Raw genomic sequence first — 23,340 nt, 5'->3', positions numbered from 1 at the left:
TGCTAAGATTTTCTTTTTTCGTAGAATATTCAAGTCAGCCTACAATTTAAATACAAGTTGGAAATCAATTGCATTTCCATATTTGGCATCATTCCTGCTACACAGCTCTCAAAGGTCTTGCTTAGTCACAGATCTCATACATTAATTGATGCCACATCTGGTCACCAATCTGGTCTTCTGGGGAATCAAGTCGGAGGTTGTTTCTTTCTCTCTGTCAGGCCTTCCAGAAGGAGTTGGGAAAGCGGGCCGGCTGCATACGGACCGTGAAGCGCTCCGTGAGGGACCTGACCCGGAGCAGCGCCGCAGACGCTCACTGGCTGCAGGAGCAGATGGAGGAGCTGGAGGGCCGCTGGGACGCCGTGTGCAGGCTGTCAGTGAGCAAACAGGACAGGCTGGAGGCGGCTCTGCAGCAGGTACAAACTGCTTTGGTTTCGCTCCGCTTGGCACTACGTCAGATTCACTCTCGTATTGGGATTTCTGTCATGCGAAAAGCGAACCAAGTTTTGGGAAGCTTATTTGAAAACGATATTTGGAAGTGAAGGTTTTTTTTAAAAAAAGAAATCCCTTCACCTTTTTCGCATTTTGCAACACTGAAAGCAACAACTTTGGTAGGTTTTGTTGGAACTTTATACGGTTCAGCAACACTAAAGGCAAAAAGTAAAATAAATAAGTAAATAAAAATCTTAAAAATGTGTCAAACATTTGTATTAGCTCCTTTAACTTTGATGCCTCTAATTAAAGGCCAGTTCATCAACTGCCAAAATAATGCTGCATTTAATTTACTTTGGAAGTCAGAACTGAGGTTGAGCCAATTTAACAGCATTGATATAGTTAATATAGTTGAAGTTAGGTTTCCATTATAGTGATGGAGTATCCAGTGTTCATAGTAGCTCTTGTTACCATATTATTGAGCATATTACTTTGTCTGAATGGCCATGTCAAAGTTCAAACCTTGACACGAATTATAATCTGTAACAAGATTTGAAGAGAAATTACCAATTATTTCATTCATGACGTATGAAGCTGGAAGTGACACAACTCAAATGTATTGTCTGAGTTATTAGAAATGTTAGCCACAAATTACATTTTTGTTATTTATATATTTTTTTTTATTAAATATGTTACTTCACAATTATCCACATTGCGTTAATGTGCCACATGGTATCAAAGTAAAACACCCTGAAGTTTGTTGTTTGTAACAGGACCAAACGCAGATAACATACAGTAGACGAGGGCGTGAACATTTTTGCGCGGTACTGAACGTGTCTCATTATTGCTAATCGCACTTATGATTAGCAGTAACTGTGCCTGAGGATTTCTGTATGAAAATCTGACTTCCCTGAATGTGCGTTTTCCTTCTGTCTCCAAAGGCCGAGAGGTTTGATGGTCTCGTTCACTCTTTCATGGAGAGGCTCACAGAAGCGGAGAGGATCCTGAAATACGGGATCATACCAGAGGAGGAGAACAGTTTGCTTGCCTTCCAGAAGCAACACTTGGTCAGTGCAGCGAGATATCGTAGCCTTCCCAGGAGGAAATATTTATTTTCCCATCTCATTTGCGCCAGAGAGTCTGCCTCTGAATACCAAATTGTTGATAAGCTCAAGGACAGAGAAGCCAGGTGGCGAACGAAAATCAGAGCGGACTTTTTTTTCCCTCCACATTAATCGTTTTGTCATGCGTGAGAATAGCTAATAGCAGCTTGTTTTAGACATTTCAGCATAAAAGCTTTTGGTGTTGAAAAAAAACTAGTGAAATTGATCAGTTCTTTTTTTCCCGCACAGGAGTCACTACGTATCTTGCACGCTCATGCGGTGGAACTGGAGAACATCCAGAATTTGGGTGAGGAGATTCTGGCCTCTTGTCACCCAGACTCCATAATAACCCTCAAATCTTGGATCAGTGTCACTAAGACTCGCTATGAGGAGGTGAGTGTCTTCATGCCACAATAAAAACTACAGATCCACTGATCAGAGATTTGCATTCGAATTCCAATCTGTTTTGTTAATCTTTGACGTCAGGATACAGATTTCTCTTAGAGAGCTATAATCAGAGGACATAAAAAATACATAGAATTGATTTTTTTTTTAATCCCTTCTGCCGTTAGCAGTCATTATATTATTTATATTCCAAAACAGATGTCGAAAGCTTGAAAACATAACACAGAACAACCTTCTATTATTCATCCAGCGTTTCTGTTATCCACTGAAAAGCTCTTTCTCAACCTGAATGACTCAATGATTAGTTAGAATCTTCCTATAAATAGCTCCCAAATTTTATACGTCAGTTTTGAACACCCAGTTTTACTTAAAATAGCTAACCTGAATGTTTACCTCTCAGTAACAACATCCACACCCAAGAGTGTTGTTAGCCTGATCTAAAAGCAGTTGCTTGGTCAGTCGGTTGGGCACTGTAGGACCGATCAAGCTGAAAAACCTTTCCAGTCACCAAACAATTTCTCACAACGCTTCTCTGTTAGATCAACTTTAACTGATATTGAAATCCAAGTCGCTGTCCAACTATGACACAGCGACTTGAGCGTTGCCGAATTAGAAGCCAACTTCAGCTCCGTCCAAAACAGCATGTTTACGATTGGTGTGATGTTGGATTACAGTACACTCTGTCGAAAGAACACATCAAGGCAACTAATATATGATACGTACGGATGTTGTATGCCAACCATTTTTCTTGATATATTCCTTTAAATAAAAAGCATGAGTCAAAGGTGATCAGACTAAGCATGCTAGCTACCATCTGGAAGGCTAATGTATGCAAATGCAATGCTAACGCTGGCCTATTCATGCTAATGACCAGCAGAGGGAGAAGGCTTCCAGTGTCTGACCAGCTGTGGCATGCTAGTTATTAGTCTATGCAAATAATGCAAGTGAGTGGCCTCCTTCTCATTTACCGGGGCTGACCACTCAGTTATTGATATCGGCATTTCATTAATCAGATCAGATTCGGATTGGATAAAGGCAGCTGCAACAAGGACATAGCCACCACTGGGTGGGCAATAATCTTATTTTTGGCATTGAAACCTAACCCACAGTTACTACCAGCAGTATGACAACAATAGGTTAATTGTTTTGAGACAATTATTTATCCAAAAACTGGCTCATGGTAAAAGTAAGTTAACCTTTAAGAAATGCTGTCGTTACCTGTTTTCGGAGGCAGGTTCAGACATGGGCCCAGCAGCAAGGTCAGAAGATCCAGGCCAGCTTGGCAGCACTGGAGGAAGAGAAAGAAGAAGTCCAGAGACTTTTGGATTGGATCTCATCAGCGGAGGAGTCTCTCATCCTCAGAGAGGAAGAGCCTCTGTCTGAGACAACAGAGCAAAACCAAGAACTTATTGAGCAGCACATGGTACAACCCGCCTTTCCTCTGCACTCTGCCCAGGACGCAAACTTACTAGGTATCGCATACATACACATGTCGCTATGTAACGGGATTTTCATTTGCTCTCGGCAGGTGTTCATGGGGGAAATGAAGAAAAAGTTCCCAGAGATCGAACATGCCACGAAGTCTTGCAAGCACAAAAGCCTTCCTAAACTTCGAGGTTCCCCCATCAAGCGGCCGTTTGCGAGTAAGAGAGCTCTAGAGATTCCATGCAATCAGTGAACAAAAACACAACCTTCAAATGCAAATGCATGTATCATACGTTTTGTTGTACAGAGAGGAGAAGCACTATGAAGCTGCCGCCTGTCATACCGGTCCCCTTAGAGCACCTCGACCCTCAGACTCCGCAGCTCATTCAGCTGGTCAGGCAGTGGCAGAAACTTTGGCAAATGGCCGTGGCGAGACAGAATCGCTTGGAACAACACCAGCAGATGCTCAGAGAGGTCCTTGCTCTTTCTTTCAAAAACATGGATAAAAGATATTTGCTTGCTTGAGTACGAGAATAGCAGCTGTTTTCTCGGGAACAATTTGCGTAAAGGTCGCCATGCTTTGTTTATCTCTGCAGATGGAGGAATTTGCCAACTTTGACTTCAATATCTGGCGAAAGCGTTACATTCAGTGGATTAGTCATCTGAAGTCCCGGATCCTAGACGTGTTCCGAAGCATCGACCGGGACCAGGACGGGCGGATCAGCCGGAAGGAGTTCACTGATTATGTCCTTGCCTCCAGTAAAATTCTCATTACTGTTTTTTTTCTTTCATTTTTAAAAAATCTTGCTCAACCTCCAGCTGGCGACTTCAGCAATGATTCTTAAAGGTACACATGTCTCTTGTGTCCTACGTCTTAACCGTAGAATTTCCGACCAACTCTCTAGAGATGAACGCAGTGGCAAACATTTTCGACTTAAACAACGACGGTTTCATTGACTACTATGAGTTTGTGAGCGCGCTCCATCCTAGCAGAGACCCCTACAGGAAAACACTGGATGCAGATCAAATTAATGAAGAGGTAAACGCAGAAGGGTTATAATAGCTGCAATGTGACGCTGGGTATTTGTTGTTACTAACATGGGTTTTCTTTTTCCCTCCATAGGTGAGTCGCCAGGTAGCACAGTGTAACTGCCCCAAGAGATTCCAGGTGGAACAAATAAGTGCCAACAGATACAGGGTGAGTCCTTTTTGTTGACGCACAGCAATTGATCGATATGGTCTGTCTGACCAATCAAAGCTTTTTTAACACAATTTCCAAAAGACATAAAGTTTGAAGGTTCGCTTGCTGTGTATAATGCGACTTACAAAAAGTATTCACACCCCCTGAACCTTTCCATATGTTTGTCTGGATACAATAACAAACGTCATTGTATTTATGTGATGGAATTTCACAGTGCTGTGTGTGTTTGTGTAAGAAAAGGTGGTCAATAGCATTTTCTATACAAATTTATGTATACATTCAACCAATGACAAAATGAAAAAAATAATTATTTTATCTTCTACTTATTATTATTATTATTATTATTATTATTATTATTATTATTATTATTATTATTATTATTATTATTATTATTATTGTTTTATTTGTCAAAATAAATGGGCACTAGTTACCTTTGGCACTAATAAAATAGGCATAAATGGGCAAAATAAAGTGATAATCTGTAATTTGCATACAGATTATCACTGTATGCAAAATAATAATAATAAAGATTGATTATTTTTGCATTACACTGCTCAAAACAAAGTTAAACACATACAAATCCTAATAAAAATACAATAAAAAAATAATTTGGTTGTAATTGGAAAAAAAAAAAAAGAAGATTTTTGCAAAGCAGTGTAAGCTTTTAAAATGACTAGGTTGTATTATCTGCCCTACTTTTATCTGCCATGCTTTCACTTGTGTCACTATATGAATTGTTATGTGCCATATGTTCGCTGTGTGCTTTGTTGCAGTTTGGAGATTCCCAGCAGCTGCGGATGGTTCGGATCCTGCGGAGCACGTTGATGGTTCGGGTTGGAGGAGGCTGGACGGCGCTCGATGAGTTCCTGGTTAAGAATGACCCGTGCAGAGGTCTGCCTGACTCATACATAGAGATGAAAAAGAGGAGTTGGAAACAAAATGAAATAATAAATCCATCTAATGAGGACTGAACTTATGCGGAAATGTTTTTTAAGTGGTATTTTAGTATACAAATTATAGTCAGAAATGTGTCGCCCTGGATTCTCTTAATTACTTCTTCTTTTAAGTTTATATAAACGGATTATTTCATAAAATATCAATCTATAAGAACCTTCTTGTAAAATTGATTAATTAAATAAATAATATTATGTTTTATATTTGGAATCTAAACCTGTTCTGTCATCAAATCATGCACTACTTGCTATTTTTACTAACAATGGGCTAGATTAATCTCAGTCATACTGACTACAATACACCACTGTCTATGTCCGAAATATTTTATTATGACAAGCAAATAAATTATCTGATCCTAAATAGCTCCCATGACATCATTTTGAACACTGAAACAATTTTAATGGAAGTTATGCATACAAAGTAATGGAGGTTACAGAATTTCGTCAAATTCTCATTTTCTCTCATCAACAGTCAAAGGTCGAACCAACCTGAAGATCAAAGAGAAGTACTTGTCACCGACAGGAAGCACTACCAAGGGTCTGACCGTGAGCCGGTCCAACTCCAGCCTCAGCCTCTACAGCAGTGCCTCTGCCCCCACCAGCCCCATGACGCGCAAGGCAAGCGTCCAGCCCGATCGATGCGGTTCCGTACTCGATGACAACAAAAAAACAAAACAAGCAAACAAACAAAAAAAAATTGCAGCTTCTACCGGCTCTGTTTCTAGATCAGGGCTGGACAATAAATGTGTAACAACATATTAATAGAGAGACTCTGGATCAATATCAACAGATAATACATCTGGCAGAATATTCAATATTCAATACATGGAATATTCACTGAACTCCAATCCAGAACCGCACAGCATTCTGGGAGATGTGGTCAGTGAAAAGGCTTTAGCTGCTCAATGTCAATGTAGAAAAGTTGCCTGCATCTCAAAATAAATTTTTGTGTGTGTGTGTGTTTTCCTGTAAAACAGTTTAAAAAAAACTTTCCCTGACTACTACAATTACTGCCACAGCTCTGCTAACATGTCTATCATTTCTGGCCTTCAGGCATTACTCCGCCGGAGTTTCTCAGGTGACCGGTGTATCCGTCCTCGGAGCTCTATAGCAGCTCTGGGGTCTGAGCTGCAGTTTGTCGCAGCGGGGGAAGACAACTCCCCCTCACCCTCAGGTTAGGAATTTTTTTTGTGTGTGCGTCTCTCGTGGAGTTTCTCCATTCTCTTTTGTAACATTACAGGGTGAGGTAACTCTCTCCGCCTTTCGTTTTCAGATGAAGCTGAGAGATTACCCACATGACAACCTCTTGTTCCTACCGCAGCACTCCACCAAAGCAAAGCCATCGGAGCATCGAATCGCCGTCTTAAGCAAAGAAACAAAAAACAAAACAAAATTCCATCTTGAAAAGGTGATCCTGAAAAGTGATGATGGACACTGACTGCGACTGTACGGGATCTGCATGAAGGCGGTGCAGATAACGGGGGGAGGGAGTCCATCCAGGCACAAGCGAAAACCTTTTTTTTTTTTTCCACTTTGCCATTTTATACATTAACCCGATTCCGTAGACAGTAGAAAGTTCTGCATGAGCAATAACTGCATGGTAGCCAGAGCCTTCCTCTTTTCAGAGCTGCTTTTGTTCAGTTTCACTCTTTTGTGCTTGTGACTGTAAGCTTCAGCAGACAGAACCTGATCACCGCAGCGATTTGCCAAATAGATAAAATGAGTAAAACTATGGAGGTCAATGTGGGACCTCCTGTTTTGCTGTCTGATCCTCATGAGTGTCCAAAAAAATAATTATTAAACGTAAACATACCATGCTGCAATGCTGTGAAAAATGAATTAGCCTTGGCAGACTTCAGATTTTTATTGTCACGTTAGAATATTTCAGAGCATTAAACTCATTGCAGATCGTCAGAATTACTAAATCAGACCAATCAGACAAAATACAGTTAAAATGGGGGTTTCTTTTATTAGGGGAAAAAGCTACTGAAAGCAACTTGGTCCTGTATGAAAAAAAAGTAATTATACACTAATTACTATCTGTGCCGCCCTGTGAAACAACAACAGCCGCCTCAAGTATGCAAGAACCAGTGATGAGTCTTTTTTATACTAATGTGAATGGATTTTTGCCCACTATTTTGGATAATGGCTGTCACTGTGATTCCAATGTATGGAAGTCTTTAGCTGCCAGAACTCTGAGAAATACGCAGGAGCAGTGTCTCGTTAAAACGTTCTCATTATGACATAAAATAAACTTGTTAAAACAAGAAAGTTTCTTGTTGTGAGAAGATGTAAAATTATGTTCATTTTTTCATGTTACAATTAGTTCCCCTCTACATCTCTGTCTTCTAAGTGTGTTTTCTTTATGCGTCACTGAAATATCCTGCGATGTGTTGCTGTTTCACCGTCACGACCTTTCTTGTTTAAATGAAAACCTGTTTTGGCTTTATTGCAATATAACTGTAGATAAAATCAGAATCTCACTATAACAAGACATAATATATACAGTACAGACCAAAAGTTTGGACACACCTTTTAATTCAATGAGTTTCCTTTATTTTCATGACTATTGACATTGTAGATTCACACTGAAGGCATCAAAACTATGAATAACACATGTGGAAATATGCACTAAACAAAACAGTGTAAAACAACTGAAAATACCCCTTATATTCTAGTTTCTTCAAAGTAGCAACCTTTTGCTGTGATTACTGCTTTGCACACACTCTGCATTTTCTTGATGAGCTTCAAGAGGTCGTCACCTGAAATGGTTTTCACTTCATAGGTCAACCTGCCCTGTCAGGTTAATAAGTGGGATTTCTTGCCTTATAAATAGTCATGAAAATAAAGAAAACCCATTGAATTAGAAAGGTGTGTCCAAACTATTGGTCTGTACTGTATGTCTTATGATATAGTCATCATAATAAGAAACGTTGTCATTTAAAAAAATATTGTGTCTCGTCATAACCAGAGGGTTTATCATTTTAACAAGAAATAAAACTTGATTTAACGAATCTTATATCTCAAATTTTATATCTTGCTACAAGAACTTTTCTCACTATATTGACTTTTATATTTTATAGTGAGAAAGTTTCACGTTTAAACAACATACTGCTGCTGTACTTATTTCCAGTTAAATGTTTCCCTACCAAACTTTAGAAATGACTGTGTGATTGGTTTTATGTAAGTGAGCTACTGATTCTGACAGCAATGACTAGTGAAAATGATTCAATAAGATGGGGCTGGTTACTTTTTCACATACGGCCAATTACATTTGGGTAGCTTTTTGTACATGAAATTGTCCTTTGGAAGCAGAACTTTGTGTTTATTCAATCTATATGCGTCTGATATCTGAATTTGCTTGATGTGAAACATCTAAGAGTGACATAAAAGCAAAAAAAAAAAAAGAATCAGTATGGGGAAAACACTTATTCACAGCACTCAATGTGACATCATCAGGCTGACCTTAAGTTTTGTAATAATTTTCATAATATAAGGACAATGCTTGTTGTCAGGGCCACGTTGTGATTTTGTCAACTACCCTTTTACATGTCTTCCAATGGTTTTACATTTTGTGTTTTATACACTGGAGGTAGCGTGACGAGCAGTGCACTGAAATAGAGCGGGCCACCGTTGATCCGCAGAGATTACCTTCTCAGGACTGGTTCTGCCTGTGGACGGAGGTGTTTGTTTTTAACATTACTGTGAACATTTAAAGCTACTGCTTTCTTAATAACGCTGAATGCTTTTCTAGAAAAGTTTCTGTTTTAGCACATTGTTCGTATGAATATGCACTTTTCTGTGTCTGTCTGCTGTGTATATATACGTAGATATATATACATGTTACATATGTTGTTGGGGTTTTTTGTCTTTTGCGAAGCAAATTTGGCATTTGGTATTAAGATGAAGAAATGAAGATATTTTACAGTTATGTTTGACGAGAAGTGGACAGAAACAAGCTGTAGACCATTTCCTTTTGTAAAATTACAGGTTTTTTTAAGCAAAAATAATAGTTTAAATATTTAATTTGACTTGTCTAACCTAACGTCTATTTGGAAATACTCACTCCAGCGCTCTGTTGTTAATCGTGTCCAGGAAACATGTAACAGGCTCTCTTCAAGATCACTAATTTTCCCGGGGGAAGACAAGTGTGTGTTGTTTGGGTGGAAATGGTGAATTACAACGATGTGCTGTGCCTGTTTTATACTCTTGACCTTCCATTGGAGGCCAATTACTACTTCAATATGTTATCAACAACGGATCTGCTTTATTTGTAAGGGTTGCTTTCTACTTAATCTACCTGAGATTTGCAACAGTTGCTCCTTTTACTTCTAGTCTATGCAGTTGTCCATAAAAAAGAAAAAAGAAAATCTTTTTAAGGTTTAAACGTTTTTACATGACGATCATGTCTGGACTTCAGAATGCCCTGTTCGGTACAAAAACAAAAAGCCGGCTTCCTGTCCTGTTGCTATGCACCCAAATCTTCCTGTACTGTAATTGTTTCCACATCCAGCACCCAGTCGGGCTACACATTTAGGGACTGTTATGTAGATGATAGTCACTAATCATTTTACACCCACTTGTACAGAAACGTGTTTTTGTAATAAAATCAAAAGTTTTTGTGACAGCTTTTAATATCATGTCGTGTTATTTTTGTGAGACACTTCCTAATCGAGAATAAACCGAACGACGACAGCAAAATAATTTCCACTCAGTCAGGATAGATTTTGAGCATCTTTGAATTCATCCCAAGGGAAATTGCCATAACCCATAATCAAGTGACTTCAGAGGGGTGTTGTTGATGGTGTAGACAGGATGGATCCAGTAGCAGTCAATCCTGCAACAAATCTGCAAAGGCTTCTGACTGAAGAATGTTGCTGTATGATAGTCTCTTGACTGACATGACATACTAACGACTCAATTTCCAGGCAGCAGAATGGAAATGTAAAGCCTGTGTCAATTCACTCCACATCTTCCCAATGAGGTCAAGATCTGAACTTTGATTAAGCCATTCCAGGATTCTCCATTTATTACTTGTCAGTATGTCCTCAGTGGATTTACTGGAATCCCACAACCATGACTGTAATGCTCTCTTCTTTTCCGTTAGTATGAGCTTCCCGTGAAGCTAAGACATGTCCCAACGTGACTACCTGTTGGTTTATTTGTTGATGCGCCTGTAATCACACAAATCTTGACATGTAGCTTCAGCTCATTTGACTTTAACAAAAAAAATGGCACCCGCTAGAAAAGAAACATTTGCTTTTTTCTGGAAATAAAAAGAATAGCAGTTCTGCTGAGACGGGATGAGGTGTGATTCCAGATTTAGAAATAACAGATAGGTGACAATTTGCCCCTCTTTCCATCGCCTCGCTGCATTCTCAATCTACTACTGAAAACTGCAATTAAATATGCATAAAATAAACAACTAATGTGCTCCCAACAACTTAAAAGTACAGAAATTAAACTATGTTTTTACCGTTACTGGTAGTACTTAAATATGGAGCTGAAAAATGTAGCTAAATATGTTGGTGGATGCAACCTGAGTCCATTTCTACAGGTCACTCTTGCAGAGGTTTGAAAGTTATGGGATTATTTCATCCCGTTGAAAGTGTAAATGTTGATATTCTCACATTATAACCAAGATTTGTTCTTCGAGAGACCAGTCATGCAGTTATTTCAAGAAAAAAAACTCCTTTATTTTTAAAGAGACTCCGCAGCTTTAGGCCTCTACCAGCAATTACAGTATTTAAACTTAAAGCTTAACACCAAAATATCCTACTTATTTCTTTTTAAACATTTAGATACCTTAATATCCTCTCCACCACCATTGGACAGCAAAACAGAAAGATTGAGTCCTCCAACCCCAGTGGTCTCTTTAAGTAGAGAAGGAGGCTGAAGGTCAAATGGATTATGTATCTTTTTCAGTGTTGAAAATCCCGATGGGAGGAATTTAATCTGTGAATTTCCAGCTCAAGCTGCCCTCCTGCTGATGTGTTAACCTTGGAGATGTACCCATACAGAACAAACAGTGCCAAAAAAACCCCCCACCTACTTATTTGTTTAAGCAGTTTAGAGAAAGAAGGCAGAGCATTGTAGTTCTGTATAAATGTTCACTTTGACTCTCAGCCCACATTGAAATGCCTATACAGGTGCTGAGAGTCACACAAAACCTACTGGCCTGTCTTTTTTTTTTTTTTTTTAACCCAGATGCTGAACTAAAAGAAACAACTGATCAACCTTTACTGAAACTGATAAGATGGTAAAACAGATGCTGTCTTAACAATTTTTATGTAAACTAGAGAACAAGTTTATTCACAGACGATGATAACATTAGCCTGGCACTCTGCTAAGTTATCGGCGCAAGCTAATGAAATACTAGATATGATGAACATATTATGACTACAGAACTGGTCTTGAAGTCAAAATAGACTGATAAGCTAAGTTTTTAGACATTCTTTTCTTTAAATCTTACTGTTATTTATTTTAGCTATGATAATCTATCCTGATATCACTTGTTTTGTAATAGAGGTTATTGGTAGCTTTAGCCTAATGTTAGCAACATTAACTCATTTGTGTCAAAGTAACCCAACATTCTATTTTGTTGGGTAAGATTAAATCAGACCATGGTCAGGATAAATAACTTGACCCAATTTAGGTTGTTTTTAACTCCTATAATTTTTGAAGTGTAATTAAAAAGTGTTTCTGGCATTAAGTATAATTTCCTTCAGCAGTCATGGGTCAACTAAGAATTCAGTGGCTTTTCCATCAGGAAGGGGACATGGAGTACCAGCCAGCACAAAGGTGGGAGCGAGGGCACTGATCACATAAAATCCAGTGAAATTATGACCCACCAGGGGTCAATCATTTGAGGTGGAATGTGTGTTGAACAAATGCCAGAGTGACCCTGCCATGACACCCACTCAGAGGGCACGGAAAGCCGTCCAGAGTCGACTTCTGCTTGGCTGCCCATTCACACATCCCAAAGCTCAAGGAAGATCAAATCCATTCAGGAATCTAACAAGCCATTTATTTTTCCTTTTGTTGACTTCGCTGATAATTCAGTGTCTAAACTCACTATTCTGCACACATCCTGTTTCCCATTTATTCCTCCCTCCGCTGGAAACAAACTTCATGAACCTCCAGCTCTGCCTTCAGTGGTCACATGACGGAGATTTAGACTAGCACAGTTCAACACCTACAACTCTGTGTGCATTCTTCACAGACGGCAACATCACAAGGACAGAGCCGTGTTAAACATCGCAGCGGTGCAGGAGTTGTGTAACCTCACTAAGGCCGACAGTAGATCTACATTCACTCAGCCAGGTAGGTGCTGTCTATTTTGATTAATAATATTTTATTGCATTCCCTGATAGTTAGTGGTGAGCTCATTTAAAATGCAGATTGTTCTTTGAGATTTGTTTTCCTTAACGCAACCTATGTGCAAATTTTAGAACCACAGCGAATGTTAATTTATTTATAAATCACATTTAAAATCATGCAAGTTCGACTGACGTGCTGTACAATCAAATTAAGCTGAAGTAAAGGAAGCAGAATAGAGAACCACGTATTGCTAAAACAACAAAACAACACAATAAATACATTTATAACATGTGAAATAGAAACTATTTGAAAGAGAAAAATAGATCCAAAGTCTGTTTGGAAAAACTAGTTGTGCTGGGGTTTCATCCAGCTGATTGCCAGTTCAAGACTTTTTATTCTGTTGAATATATAAGTTCAGAGGCATTTTCATCTACATTGGTGAAGGTAAATTCCAACAAAATAACACAAAAATACAATATTTTTTTATTTTTTACTTGCATAGTAAATTTTGACTTAAAATTCATCTTCAATAGCCAATTATTTATCTATAACATGGCTTAAAAACTTGCCAATGTGCACAGATTTGCACCACATATTCCACCTTATCCAAACAGAGCTCTGCCTCATCTAGATGTGCATTCTTGGAATAACTTATTGTTTTCGACTGTGTGAGTTGATAAAGGAAACTTTGGCTTGATTGTACAAGAGTATCCTAACATTTTACAGTATTTTTCTGCAGGGTTTTCAGTCTAAAACCATCAAACTGTGTTTAAAATGGTACTACCAAGAAAATGTGACACACCTTTGACTTTATTGTGGCAGAAAAGAGGTGCGGAGGACCGGGTGTTGTGGGGGAGGCATTCCTAGGAACATTTCTGTTTACGGTGAATTTCGAAGGAAATCCAAACTAGATTATCATGTTTGGTCATTTTAGTGGAGTAACTCCGCCAACTTTAATCGTTATTGTGAGACTCAGGTGCAGATACGCAGCCTATTTGGCTCGAAGGAACAGCTGATACACAGACGTCATAAAGTTTTTTTGTTTGTTTGTTTGTTTTTGAGAAAAGGACCAAGAAGTACTAGAAATTTTGAAGTTTGGCTCTTCTGTTTCGCTAGGACTCTGTTTTTTTAAAAGCGGGCATAGTCAGACGAGTAAACCATGGAATAGTAGGAAGGGAGGAGCTTCTTACGTCACCGCCTTTCCTCCTATCACAGAGCTCCATGAAAACCGCTCTCTAACGGAGAGGGATGACGCAACCGTCATGGCGGTAGAGCACATGCGCGCGCGGTTAGCCACTCCTCCCCGGCAGTCAAGCGCAGCAGAGACGCGGAAGCGGAGTGTTACGCTTTTCTGAGTCCGAGTGTGTGTCGGGGTGAGAAGGAGAGCGGGAGGGGGTCGCGCACAGACATGCGGGTAACAAATGTAAGGAAAAAACAGTGATACTTAGTGGAGTGAAGATTTTTGGGAGGAGGGAGTTCTGATAGGAGCTGTTACTCATGTTCTGAACGAGGTAAGGGAATGGGTTTCTCTACCTGTTAATTACGTTTACCTGACGGAACAAAGAGCTGGAGGTTATTGGATTGTCGGAGTGTTTTAACTAAAACGCGACGCCTCTGACTCCATCTGGCCCATTCACTGTCCGAAGGGATGACAATGTGTAAAGATAGTAATTTTAGAATAAATATTTCAATCCAAAAGTCCAGGAAGTAAAGCCTGCTTCCAGCCATAGAGCATTGTGTAATATCATTATCTTGACTAATCTAAGCTTTCTGAGTTTAGCGTAACTTTTCTTTTACAACACAGTAAACCTCTTTCACTAACACGTTGCTTTTAAAAACCACACAGCTAAAAGTTTTCAGTCATTTAATGATTTTTTTTCTGAAAAATTAGCTGTCTTTGTGTTTATTATTGACACAAGAAAGTAACATACCTTGAATGACATGCCACTGCCCTCTATTGTGTGTGTGTTTGTGTCCCCAATGCTTGGTGCTTTTTATGGGAGCAGACAGTGTGTTAGTGTGTGAAAGGTCACACATCCACAGTTAGAAAGCACATGGTATAATGATGGAAGAAGAGGTAGGGAAAGACATCCAGAAGGTCAGTTACGCAGATTATGAAGAGCATGCACTTTCATGCCAACATTTCAATACTTTTGGACTGAGCCGGGAATAGAGGAAGGAAACTGGTTTCAAATTTCAATCTAAAACTTATTTTAAAATCCTGTTAAATTGTTTTTACAAATACTATTCTGTTTTTTTTTTTTTTTTGGCTACTACTGCGTTGTAGTAACATGTATCAAACCACAAGGTGGCAGTAATTGACCAAGTAGTTTGACAGCTGCCAAAATGCCTTTTAATAAAATGAAGAATGTTACAACACGTAACCCCAGTTACGTTTTGCAGTTTTAATTACAATGGATTCTAACTTAGCCCTGTCCCTCTTTTTCTACTGTACTTTTCCCTTCCACTCAACTTTCTGCTAATATTTTTAGTTGAAGCACTCTCTGCACAACCTTTGGGAAAACACAACCAACCAGATCCCGCAATAGAACAAGGTGGTGGTAGATTTGCACTCCAAAAACAGTGGTGCTTGTCAAGGTGGATTAGGTTACGAAGAGACTAAAAAAACCATTCAGTTCTAATACCAGTCAAATTACCACTTTTCATGGCAATTTTGTTTTTTACCATCCCAGTGAGTTCAAGTATACACACATCCAAATCACCAAAAGATTGACTTCAACAGAAGAAGAGTAAAGGGTTGGAACGGCTTAGTCAGAGTTCAGGGCTAAATCTGGATTTGGAGAACATTAGCAAGGTAGGTGGGGTAAATATTACTGTTGAGGTGTGGCATCCTGATGGATTACTACAAAACACGACTGAATGCAAGGTTGCTTTGACAATTTATTAGTTTAAGGTTAGGCACACTTGTCCAAACATCTTTTTTTTTTTTCCCTCTGCCATTATTAATTGAATTGCTCAAGATAAATGTTACATTAAAGTGGAAAAAGTTTGTGAATTATTATATATATCATAGTTATTTGATTGATGGCACTATGTGGCTGAAAATTCAGAGTAAAATGAACATAAGCATGTTTTCCATACATTTTTCTTCAATGACTTGCATACATGTTACTCAGGAGGTGCATAAAGAAATTGATTCTTGATGTTAGAAAATCATCTCAGGAGATACTTTCATTCAATGTGACCCAGTTTTGGGCTTTTTATTTGCCTTCTTATTTATCACCCTGTTAATAATTGATTGCCGGAACTCAATAGCTCATACGCATACAAAATATGCAAGTTAATGGGTTAAACATTTGTTTGTATGTGATAAATTCTCCCTGTAAATTGAGAGGCTACCGTTTCAAAAATGCAGAATTTGAAATTTTAAAAAGTCCCATTTTTAAACGGAATTCCTTCAACTTTCATAAACAAAATCTTCTTCTGTTGTTTTCTTTCAGGTTGCGCTCATCTTTATTGCTCAGCCCCGCCTTCGTCATGTCGCTGCTGACCCACGTGCTGGCGTGCCTTTTCGGCATGGGCTCCTGGGTGGCCATCAACGGGATGTGGGTGGAGCTTCCCCTGGTTGTCCAAGAGAAGGCCCCCGAGGGCTGGCTGCTGCCCTCCTACCTCACCGTCCTCATCCAGATGGCAAACGTAGGTCCTCTCTTCATCACTCTGATGCACCGCTTCCGGCCAGGCGCGCTGGACGAGCGGCCCGTCATCTACTCCATCGTGGGTTTGGGGATCGTGGCCACCTTCCTGCTCGCGTTCTTCTGGAGGCACACGGTGATGATAGCTGGCTCCCTGCGCAGCGTACCCCTGCTGGTTTTGAGCTTCCTGCTGTCTGTGGTGGACTGCACATCGTCCGTCACCTTCCTGCCTTTCATGATGCGTCTGCGTCCGGAGTATCTCACTACGTACTTTGCGGGCGAGGGCCTCAGCGGCCTGGTGCCCGCCATGGTGGCGTTGATTCAGGGTGTGGGGGTAGCCCACTGCGAAAACACCACTTCAACTGCAAACTCGTCGGCTCCCAACTCCAGCTGGGTGAGCGGCGGCGGGCTGCAATCCGTCTACCAGCCTGCTAAATTCTCCGTCGAGGTTTTCTTCGTTTTTCTCAGCGCTATGATGGTTGTGTGCCTGGTAGCCTTCATCCTGCTCAACCTTCACCCGGCCGTGGCTCGCGAGAGGAAGAGCGACCGATACTTTAGTCCAGATCTGGAAACGGAGAAGAGGGATCCAGGCTTCTCTCTGCATGCCCAAGCACCAGAGCAGAAGCCAATGATCAGCCCTAGAGAGGCCGCCGGGAAAGAATCAAAGGGTTCGTTTGGAAAGGGGACATACAGCAACTTGGAAGTGGTGTTCATCTTTGTTGTCCTCGCATGGGTCAACGCTCTGACCAATGCAGTTTTGCCCTCCGTGCAGACGTACTCCTGTCTGCCCTATGGGAACAAAGCCTACCATCTGGCTGCCACCATGGGCGCTGTTGCTAACCCTGTGGCCTGCTTCATTGCCATGTTTGCACCAGTGAGGTGAGACAAGATATTCTCTGACAAGATATTTCCATATTCCTATTGTATGTGTTATGTTGTTTACTTTTTCAACTTAATTTCACTGTGAACTTTTTCCAGGTCTCTTATCTTTATGGGGATTCTGACAGTTTTCGGGACTGGTTTTGGAGCCTACATTATGGCCATGGCAGCTATGAGTCCCTGTCCTCTACTGGTCCACTACGCCTCTGGAACCGTTGTCATTGTAAGACATGTTTTTAAGTCTCGTATCTTTTTTTTGTATTTGGTGAGTACAAATGCATACCACATTTTTCAGGGAGGAGGAGAGAGCAGTTAAAATGTTTGAAAACCATGAATCCTGTGCGGTTCTATGAATATACACCAATGTGTTCTGTTCCTCAACAAGGTGCATTGAAATCCATTATTGTAAAATTTCAAACGGAAAAAGTTTGTTGACTAGATATACAAGGCATTGCATTCTCTATGACTGCAGTGCCTTGTATTGCAGCCATAGAGACTTTAGTCTACAAGTTACTTGTAGACTCAAGTAAGTTGAGTCTTTGTTATCAGTGCCACTGATTTAACTTTTAAATCAGACATTCATCTGGAACATTAGGGGGTTATGAAAAAATATTCAAACAGAAAAGAAATGTCTGCATTAAGCATGGAAGAGGACGAGGGCTACTGAAGACAAACAAGAAATTCTGACTTTAATCCCAGAATTCTCATCTTTATTTTTTTTTTAGAAAAAAAGCCAGATTGTTTTTCTCCAGTTATCCTAATCCTCTCCTGTCCTTCTAAGAATTTCGTTTTTTCACAATTTTGACTAATTTTACACAAGCAATTTTATTTTTAAAGTATGATTTCTGCTATTTCTAAAGAATTTAAAATGTATGTCAGCTCATCTATCCAAAATACTGCAAAGATCAGACTCATAGTAATTTCTCAGTGTTCCTTTACTGTTACTCTTTTCCTAAGGTTGAACTCGACACTTTATCTCAGATTCAAATAAATCCGATCTCTTGTTTTGTTTCATTTACTTTATGTTACAAAGTCACAGGAATGTGTGACATGAAAAAAATCAAAAAGTAAAAGGAAGAGTTGACTCCAGGCTGCCTTGTATAGAAAAAGGGAAATGATAGTGAATTCATGTGACCAAGATATTAAACCACAATTTGCACTTTTTCGTAATTCTACACTACAGAGAGCTGATGTAATTTCAGATTTTGTTATCGACTTCCTCTCTGCCACAGGTGCTGGCCTGGATCCTGTTCGTCCTCTGTCTCTCTTACGTGAAGGTCATCATTGGGGTCATACTGAGAGACGAGGGGCACAGTGCCCTCGTGTGGTGCGGTGCCGTAGTGCAGCTGGGCTCCATGCTCGGCGCCGTGTCCATGTTTCCGCAGGTCAGCATCTACGGACTTTTCACTTCTGGCGATCCCTGCAACACTAAGTGTCCGTTGTAGACGATAAACGCGTTTGCGTTAAACACTGATGTACGACCTTTGGGGTAGATTGCACTTAATTTCGTAGCACTGAGCTCAGTTCACTCATGAGTTTTGACATATTCCAACTAGCTTTGGGAGAGCTGAGAGGTTGCAGGTGACCTTTCCCACTCCTCTATTTATGTCTGTTGATTTATTTCTATTTATTGAAGTATGGAGTGAGCGTTACAAACGGCTCAAGTCACAGCCACATGGTCAGTTCTCAACAGACCAAAGAAGACCAAATCGCAGAGTATTTTTTTAAACATGTTTGCAATTCCTCATCAATAGAAAGATTGCTTTACTTGAACTTTTAGTGTGATGTGAAAGTGTTGTCACTGCTTCTGTAAGAACATACGAAACTTTTAGCTTTAAAATGTGCCTTAATGCTAGGTGATGAAAGAATCCAAAGTCTGGTTACCGTATTTTCCGCACTATAAGGTGCACCACATTATAAGGCGCACCTTCAATGAATGGCCTATTTTAAAACTTTTTTCATATATAAGGCGCATAGAATAGACGCTACAGTAGAGGCTGGGGTTACGTTATGCATCCATTAGATAGAACTGCGGTAAAGAGAATGTCAACAAAACAGTCAGATAGGTCAGTCAAACTTTATTAATAGATTACAAACCAGCGTTATGAAAACTCTGTTCATTCCCAAAATGAATAAACAGCTGTTTTATTATTTTCCCCGAGGTAAAGTAAGTGACGTGACACAGTTTATCTTTCAACAACAGCAAGGTATAACATATAGTGGAGGGAAACTTTTCCTTGATTCAATAAGCACGTAAAAAACAGTCTGATACTTTTACAGTAAATCAAACGTTAGTGCAATCACAATATATATCCACTTCCGCACCATTGATTCGTTCATGTTAAATTCTCTGGCTGCTGCTCTATTCCCGTGTTCTACTGCCTGACTGATCGCCTTGAGCTTAAACTCTGCGTCGTAAGCTTGTCTCTTAATAGGAGCCATTTTGGGGTCTTTACACAAAACCCACCGTGCTTCTTCTTCTACGGGGGAAATTGAAGTCGGCGGCTGCTTACCGTAGTTGCGAGACCTGTTGTGGCTCAATATTGGTCCATATATAAGGCGCACCGGATTATAAGGCACACTCTCGGCTTTTGAGAGAATTGAAGGTTTTTAGGTGCGCCTTATAGTGCGGAAAATACAGTACTTTGTGCAAAAAGTACAAAGTTGTTTGACTAAACTGATTTTATGTTACTGGGATGTAGATGCTGTTTTACTTTAAAAAATAAAATCTGTTGACATATTACCAAAGAATAAGTCCTCTTTCTTTCCTCTCATTATACGTCATGATCTTCATGGAAAGTGGTTTATCTTAAAAGCTCAAAAGTCACAGTTTGTCGCTGCCTTTATGAATCTGTATTTACATTCTGTCCTCACTTCCCGGTCAGAACCAACTTTATTTTCCAACCTTCCTTGACTTTGGTTTTCAAAGTCAAGGAATTCCTTTGACTTTCTTTGACTTTGGTTTTCAAGCATTTATTAGGTATAGACATTAAATATAAACTGTAGATAAACTTAAATAAGAATAAAGGAACAGTACATGAAGTTGAGCAGTGGAGCTCCTCCAAAGTTACCTTTGACCTCTTGGCTGCTTCTCCAGTGAATGATTTCCTTGCCCAACCTGTTCACTTAGGATATGGCCATATCTAAACAGACATGTTTTCTGTTTAGATATCTTTCCAGTTTCAAATAATGGATCAGCCGTGCTCTGTGATTAGTACAAAAGTTATATTCCACTTTTCGATTGGCTTTCATATAGAATCTCAGTCTTAACACGTAATTAATATTTTTAACAAAACAAAGTTCAAGGGATAAGAGCGCTTTTGCAAGGCACTGTAAAACACGAATTCCTTGTTAGGTGTTTAGAAGCAACAATTAACCCAGATTTCAAAGTCCTATTTTTGACATGACGGAGTTAAAAATTGATGTTATACTTCTTCCAATTTCTCAAGAAATCGGAACACAATCCAGTAAAAGACAGTAAAACAGTTTTCTAAAAACATTTTAAATGTCTAGTGACATGTTTTCAGTACCGAAACAAAAGAAAACCTTAGTATTTTGTCTGCCTGGAAGTGGTTTAAACAACTGACATTTAGCATAAAACAGCCTGTTTATTAGTTTCCCTTATATAATGTGGCCACAAGGGGGCGCAAGAGCTTAAGTTTTGTCTTCCTTTTTTTTTTTTTCAAAGACTGTTGGTGTCATTCTCGTTTGTCAACATCTTTAATAATAACGAAAGATTTCCATGTTTTTCTTGCAGTCAGCTTAAACTCACCGCGGTTTGCTGCCAACTGCAGTAAACTGACGAAGTCATGACCAAAACCCTCCCTTCTAGAGTTTATGGTTTTTAAATACATTTTTGATTATTCTCGGTTCCTGGAGTGTTCAAACTAGAATGCTGGTGGAATATGGCAACATTTTCCAACAGCAGTCAGATGGCGTTCAACAAAAGCCATCTGCTTTGAGTTGCTTTTGAACCATGACTGGAACATTCATCAACATGTTTGTGTAAATTATTACTCAAACACGTTGTTTGTTGATATTCCACAAACACGTTGTTTGCGGAAATGTCAAGAGCCATTTCAACGACGGCACTTGACAAAATGTGATGTCTGTTCCTGGTTTTCACAACTGTTGAATGTATGATATGTTTTTACTTTTTTAAGATGCAAAAACATCTTTCATTTATGAAATTTAGCTGTCATAGAGCTAAAATTGTTTCAGCTTTTTGAAATACGTAGACATTCACGGTGTTAGAATGAAAAAATCAGGAAAGGTTTAGATTGCATGGGGACTTTGGAAAGGCAACGTGGATGCCTCATTTAACTTTTTTTGAGAGCTGCACATCTCTAAATATACCAGCAGGGGTCACTGTGTGATTTATGTTACTGTTATATTTTTCTTCACCAAGTTCTGAGACCAACTCAGCAGTCCTGTCTTACTATTGAAGGCTGATGTGTAGCCGCAATGATTTGACTTTAAGTGTAATAATAGCTACATTTTTTTTTCACTTTTTTTTTCTTCAAGATAATATAGAGATAATATATCTGGACTCATGACCCCTGATCATAAGTGTCACTCACAAATCAGGTTTAGGTAATGAGTCTAAATTTACAATGTGCCCTTTTATCCCGCTTTTATTTGGGGGTTTTCCAAAGATTTGTAGAAACAGCTCAGCTTTATTTATAGCCACGGCGTGACGTGTTCCTCTGAGGTGTTGGCCTCGGTCACCAGAGCAGTGTGTGCATCATATCCTCTACGCACTAAATCAGAACGTGTCTTACCCCCGTTTACATGTCTGCGTCTCTTAGCAGCCCGCGAAGGTAAACGGGAATGAGAATCTCGTGGCCAGTCAGCAACTGATTCACATCCCAGTAGCTCCACAGACAACATCTGGGGTCATCATCTCCTGGTGTCTCATTCTTGACCCATTCTTTTTATCACCACCTGTGGTTTTCGAGGCTTATGGTGTGCCGAGTGAAAAAGTAGCACGTCAGTTTGAAAGGCCTGAAAATCGAGACAGGGTTTTAAAAAAAAAAAAAAAGAACTCTCAAAGTCTTTTTAATGAGATTTAGAAAGATGGAGTCTGCTTATTTTGAAACCCTCATCGATTTGGGTCACTTCTGCGAGACGGAGGGAGAAAAATAGCCGTGCGGTTTCTCCTTATCTTTTTATCTTATCTTTTTGGCTTGGCCTCTCCTGCAGCTAGTATGACTTTTTTTTTTTTTTAAAACCCTGTCTCGATTTTCAGGCCTTTCAAACTGACGTGCTACTTTTCCGCCGAGCTCCTTGTCTTCCTCTATTCAAGCATATGGCAGACTTTGTGACCGTAATTTGAATTCAAAACACATGGGGGGGAAATCCTAGCCCGTGCTGCTCTTTAATGGGCCGTCATGGGATTGGAGAATGCGGGGAATGATTGAATTTTGCGAGAAGGCCAAGAACGATCAAGTCTCGCCTGCTGTTATGCAATTGACCATTCCCTTCTTCCAACGCGACGTCTGGTAAAACCTCGTGGAGTAAGAGGAGGAGGAGGAGAAGGAGGAGTGGGTGGAAGAGGGGGGTTAATGCTGGAAATGTCAACGTCTGGACCAAAAGAGAGAAAAACAGTTTCTTTTTTTCTTTTTTTGTCTACTAAATGACTCAAGGCCTCATAAAAAGAAAGTCAGCTATCATGAGTAAAAAAAAGCCAAATAAGATCTGATCCACCACATGAAACAGAAAGATTTTCAACTACATTGATTTTAATGGTACTAAATGAGTCTTTTTACACTGAACTGCATGACATCAAATATTTTCTTACAAACGAAAACATATGGATGACATAGAAAGCTTGCCATTCTGGTCTTTTTCTTTGATTGAGTCATGTCTACTTTTTCCTGTTACTCTCCACCGGCTTGACTCATGACAGCTTGAAGAGCAATGTTTAGTTTAATAAAGGCTTATTAAGATTTTTTATTTTCCCAAGTCAAGTG

General features: G+C 39.6%; 2 protein-coding genes across 8 annotated transcripts in view; both read left to right on the top strand.

Annotated features, from left to right (window-relative positions):
• Positions 1 to 8,084, top strand: part of LOC102224732 (microtubule-actin cross-linking factor 1, isoforms 1/2/3/5-like) — a 34,637-nt gene extending 26,553 nt beyond the window's left edge. For all 4 annotated transcript variants that reach the window (XM_023330246.1, XM_023330245.1, XM_023330243.1 and 1 more), the window contains 13 exons: positions 219 to 413; positions 1,371 to 1,496; positions 1,782 to 1,925; positions 3,172 to 3,360; positions 3,466 to 3,580; positions 3,670 to 3,836; positions 3,959 to 4,121; positions 4,247 to 4,401; positions 4,486 to 4,560; positions 5,337 to 5,454; positions 5,989 to 6,134; positions 6,570 to 6,690; positions 6,790 to 8,084. In XM_023330246.1, coding sequence (XP_023186014.1) covers positions 219 to 413; positions 1,371 to 1,496; positions 1,782 to 1,925; positions 3,172 to 3,360; positions 3,466 to 3,580; positions 3,670 to 3,836; positions 3,959 to 4,121; positions 4,247 to 4,401; positions 4,486 to 4,560; positions 5,337 to 5,454; positions 5,989 to 6,134; positions 6,570 to 6,690; positions 6,790 to 6,815 — 1,740 coding nt within the window. In that variant the 3' untranslated portion in view covers positions 6,816 to 8,084. The remainder of the gene's footprint in view (positions 1 to 218; positions 414 to 1,370; positions 1,497 to 1,781; positions 1,926 to 3,171; positions 3,361 to 3,465; positions 3,581 to 3,669; positions 3,837 to 3,958; positions 4,122 to 4,246; positions 4,402 to 4,485; positions 4,561 to 5,336; positions 5,455 to 5,988; positions 6,135 to 6,569; positions 6,691 to 6,789) is intronic.
• Positions 8,085 to 12,751: 4,667 nt separating this feature from the next.
• LOC102216829 (riboflavin transporter 2-like) lies at positions 12,752 to 19,325 on the top strand. 4 transcript variants are annotated; one of them, XM_023330248.1, is made up of 4 exons: positions 12,752 to 12,839; positions 16,298 to 17,368; positions 17,468 to 17,591; positions 18,601 to 19,325. In XM_023330248.1, the coding sequence occupies exons 2-4, from the start codon at positions 16,335 to 16,337 to the stop codon at positions 18,811 to 18,813; spliced, it is 1,371 nt and encodes a 456-aa protein (XP_023186016.1). In that variant the 5' UTR covers positions 12,752 to 12,839; positions 16,298 to 16,334; the 3' UTR covers positions 18,814 to 19,325. The 4 variants fall into 4 exon arrangements, with proteins under 4 accessions (XP_023186016.1, XP_005799081.1, XP_023186015.1 ...); XM_005799024.2 differs by lacking the exon at positions 12,752 to 12,839 and adding an exon at positions 14,170 to 14,347; XM_023330247.1 differs by lacking the exon at positions 12,752 to 12,839 and adding an exon at positions 14,184 to 14,259.
• The last annotated feature ends 4,015 nt before the right edge of the window (positions 19,326 to 23,340 follow it).

The sequence above is a fragment of the Xiphophorus maculatus genome, chromosome 3, assembly GCF_002775205.1.
Source record: "Xiphophorus maculatus strain JP 163 A chromosome 3, X_maculatus-5.0-male, whole genome shotgun sequence".
Lineage (NCBI taxonomy): Eukaryota > Metazoa > Chordata > Actinopteri > Cyprinodontiformes > Poeciliidae > Xiphophorus > Xiphophorus maculatus.
The sequence above is the reverse complement of the archived record's forward strand: the minus strand, read 5'-3'. Positions and strand labels throughout refer to the sequence as shown.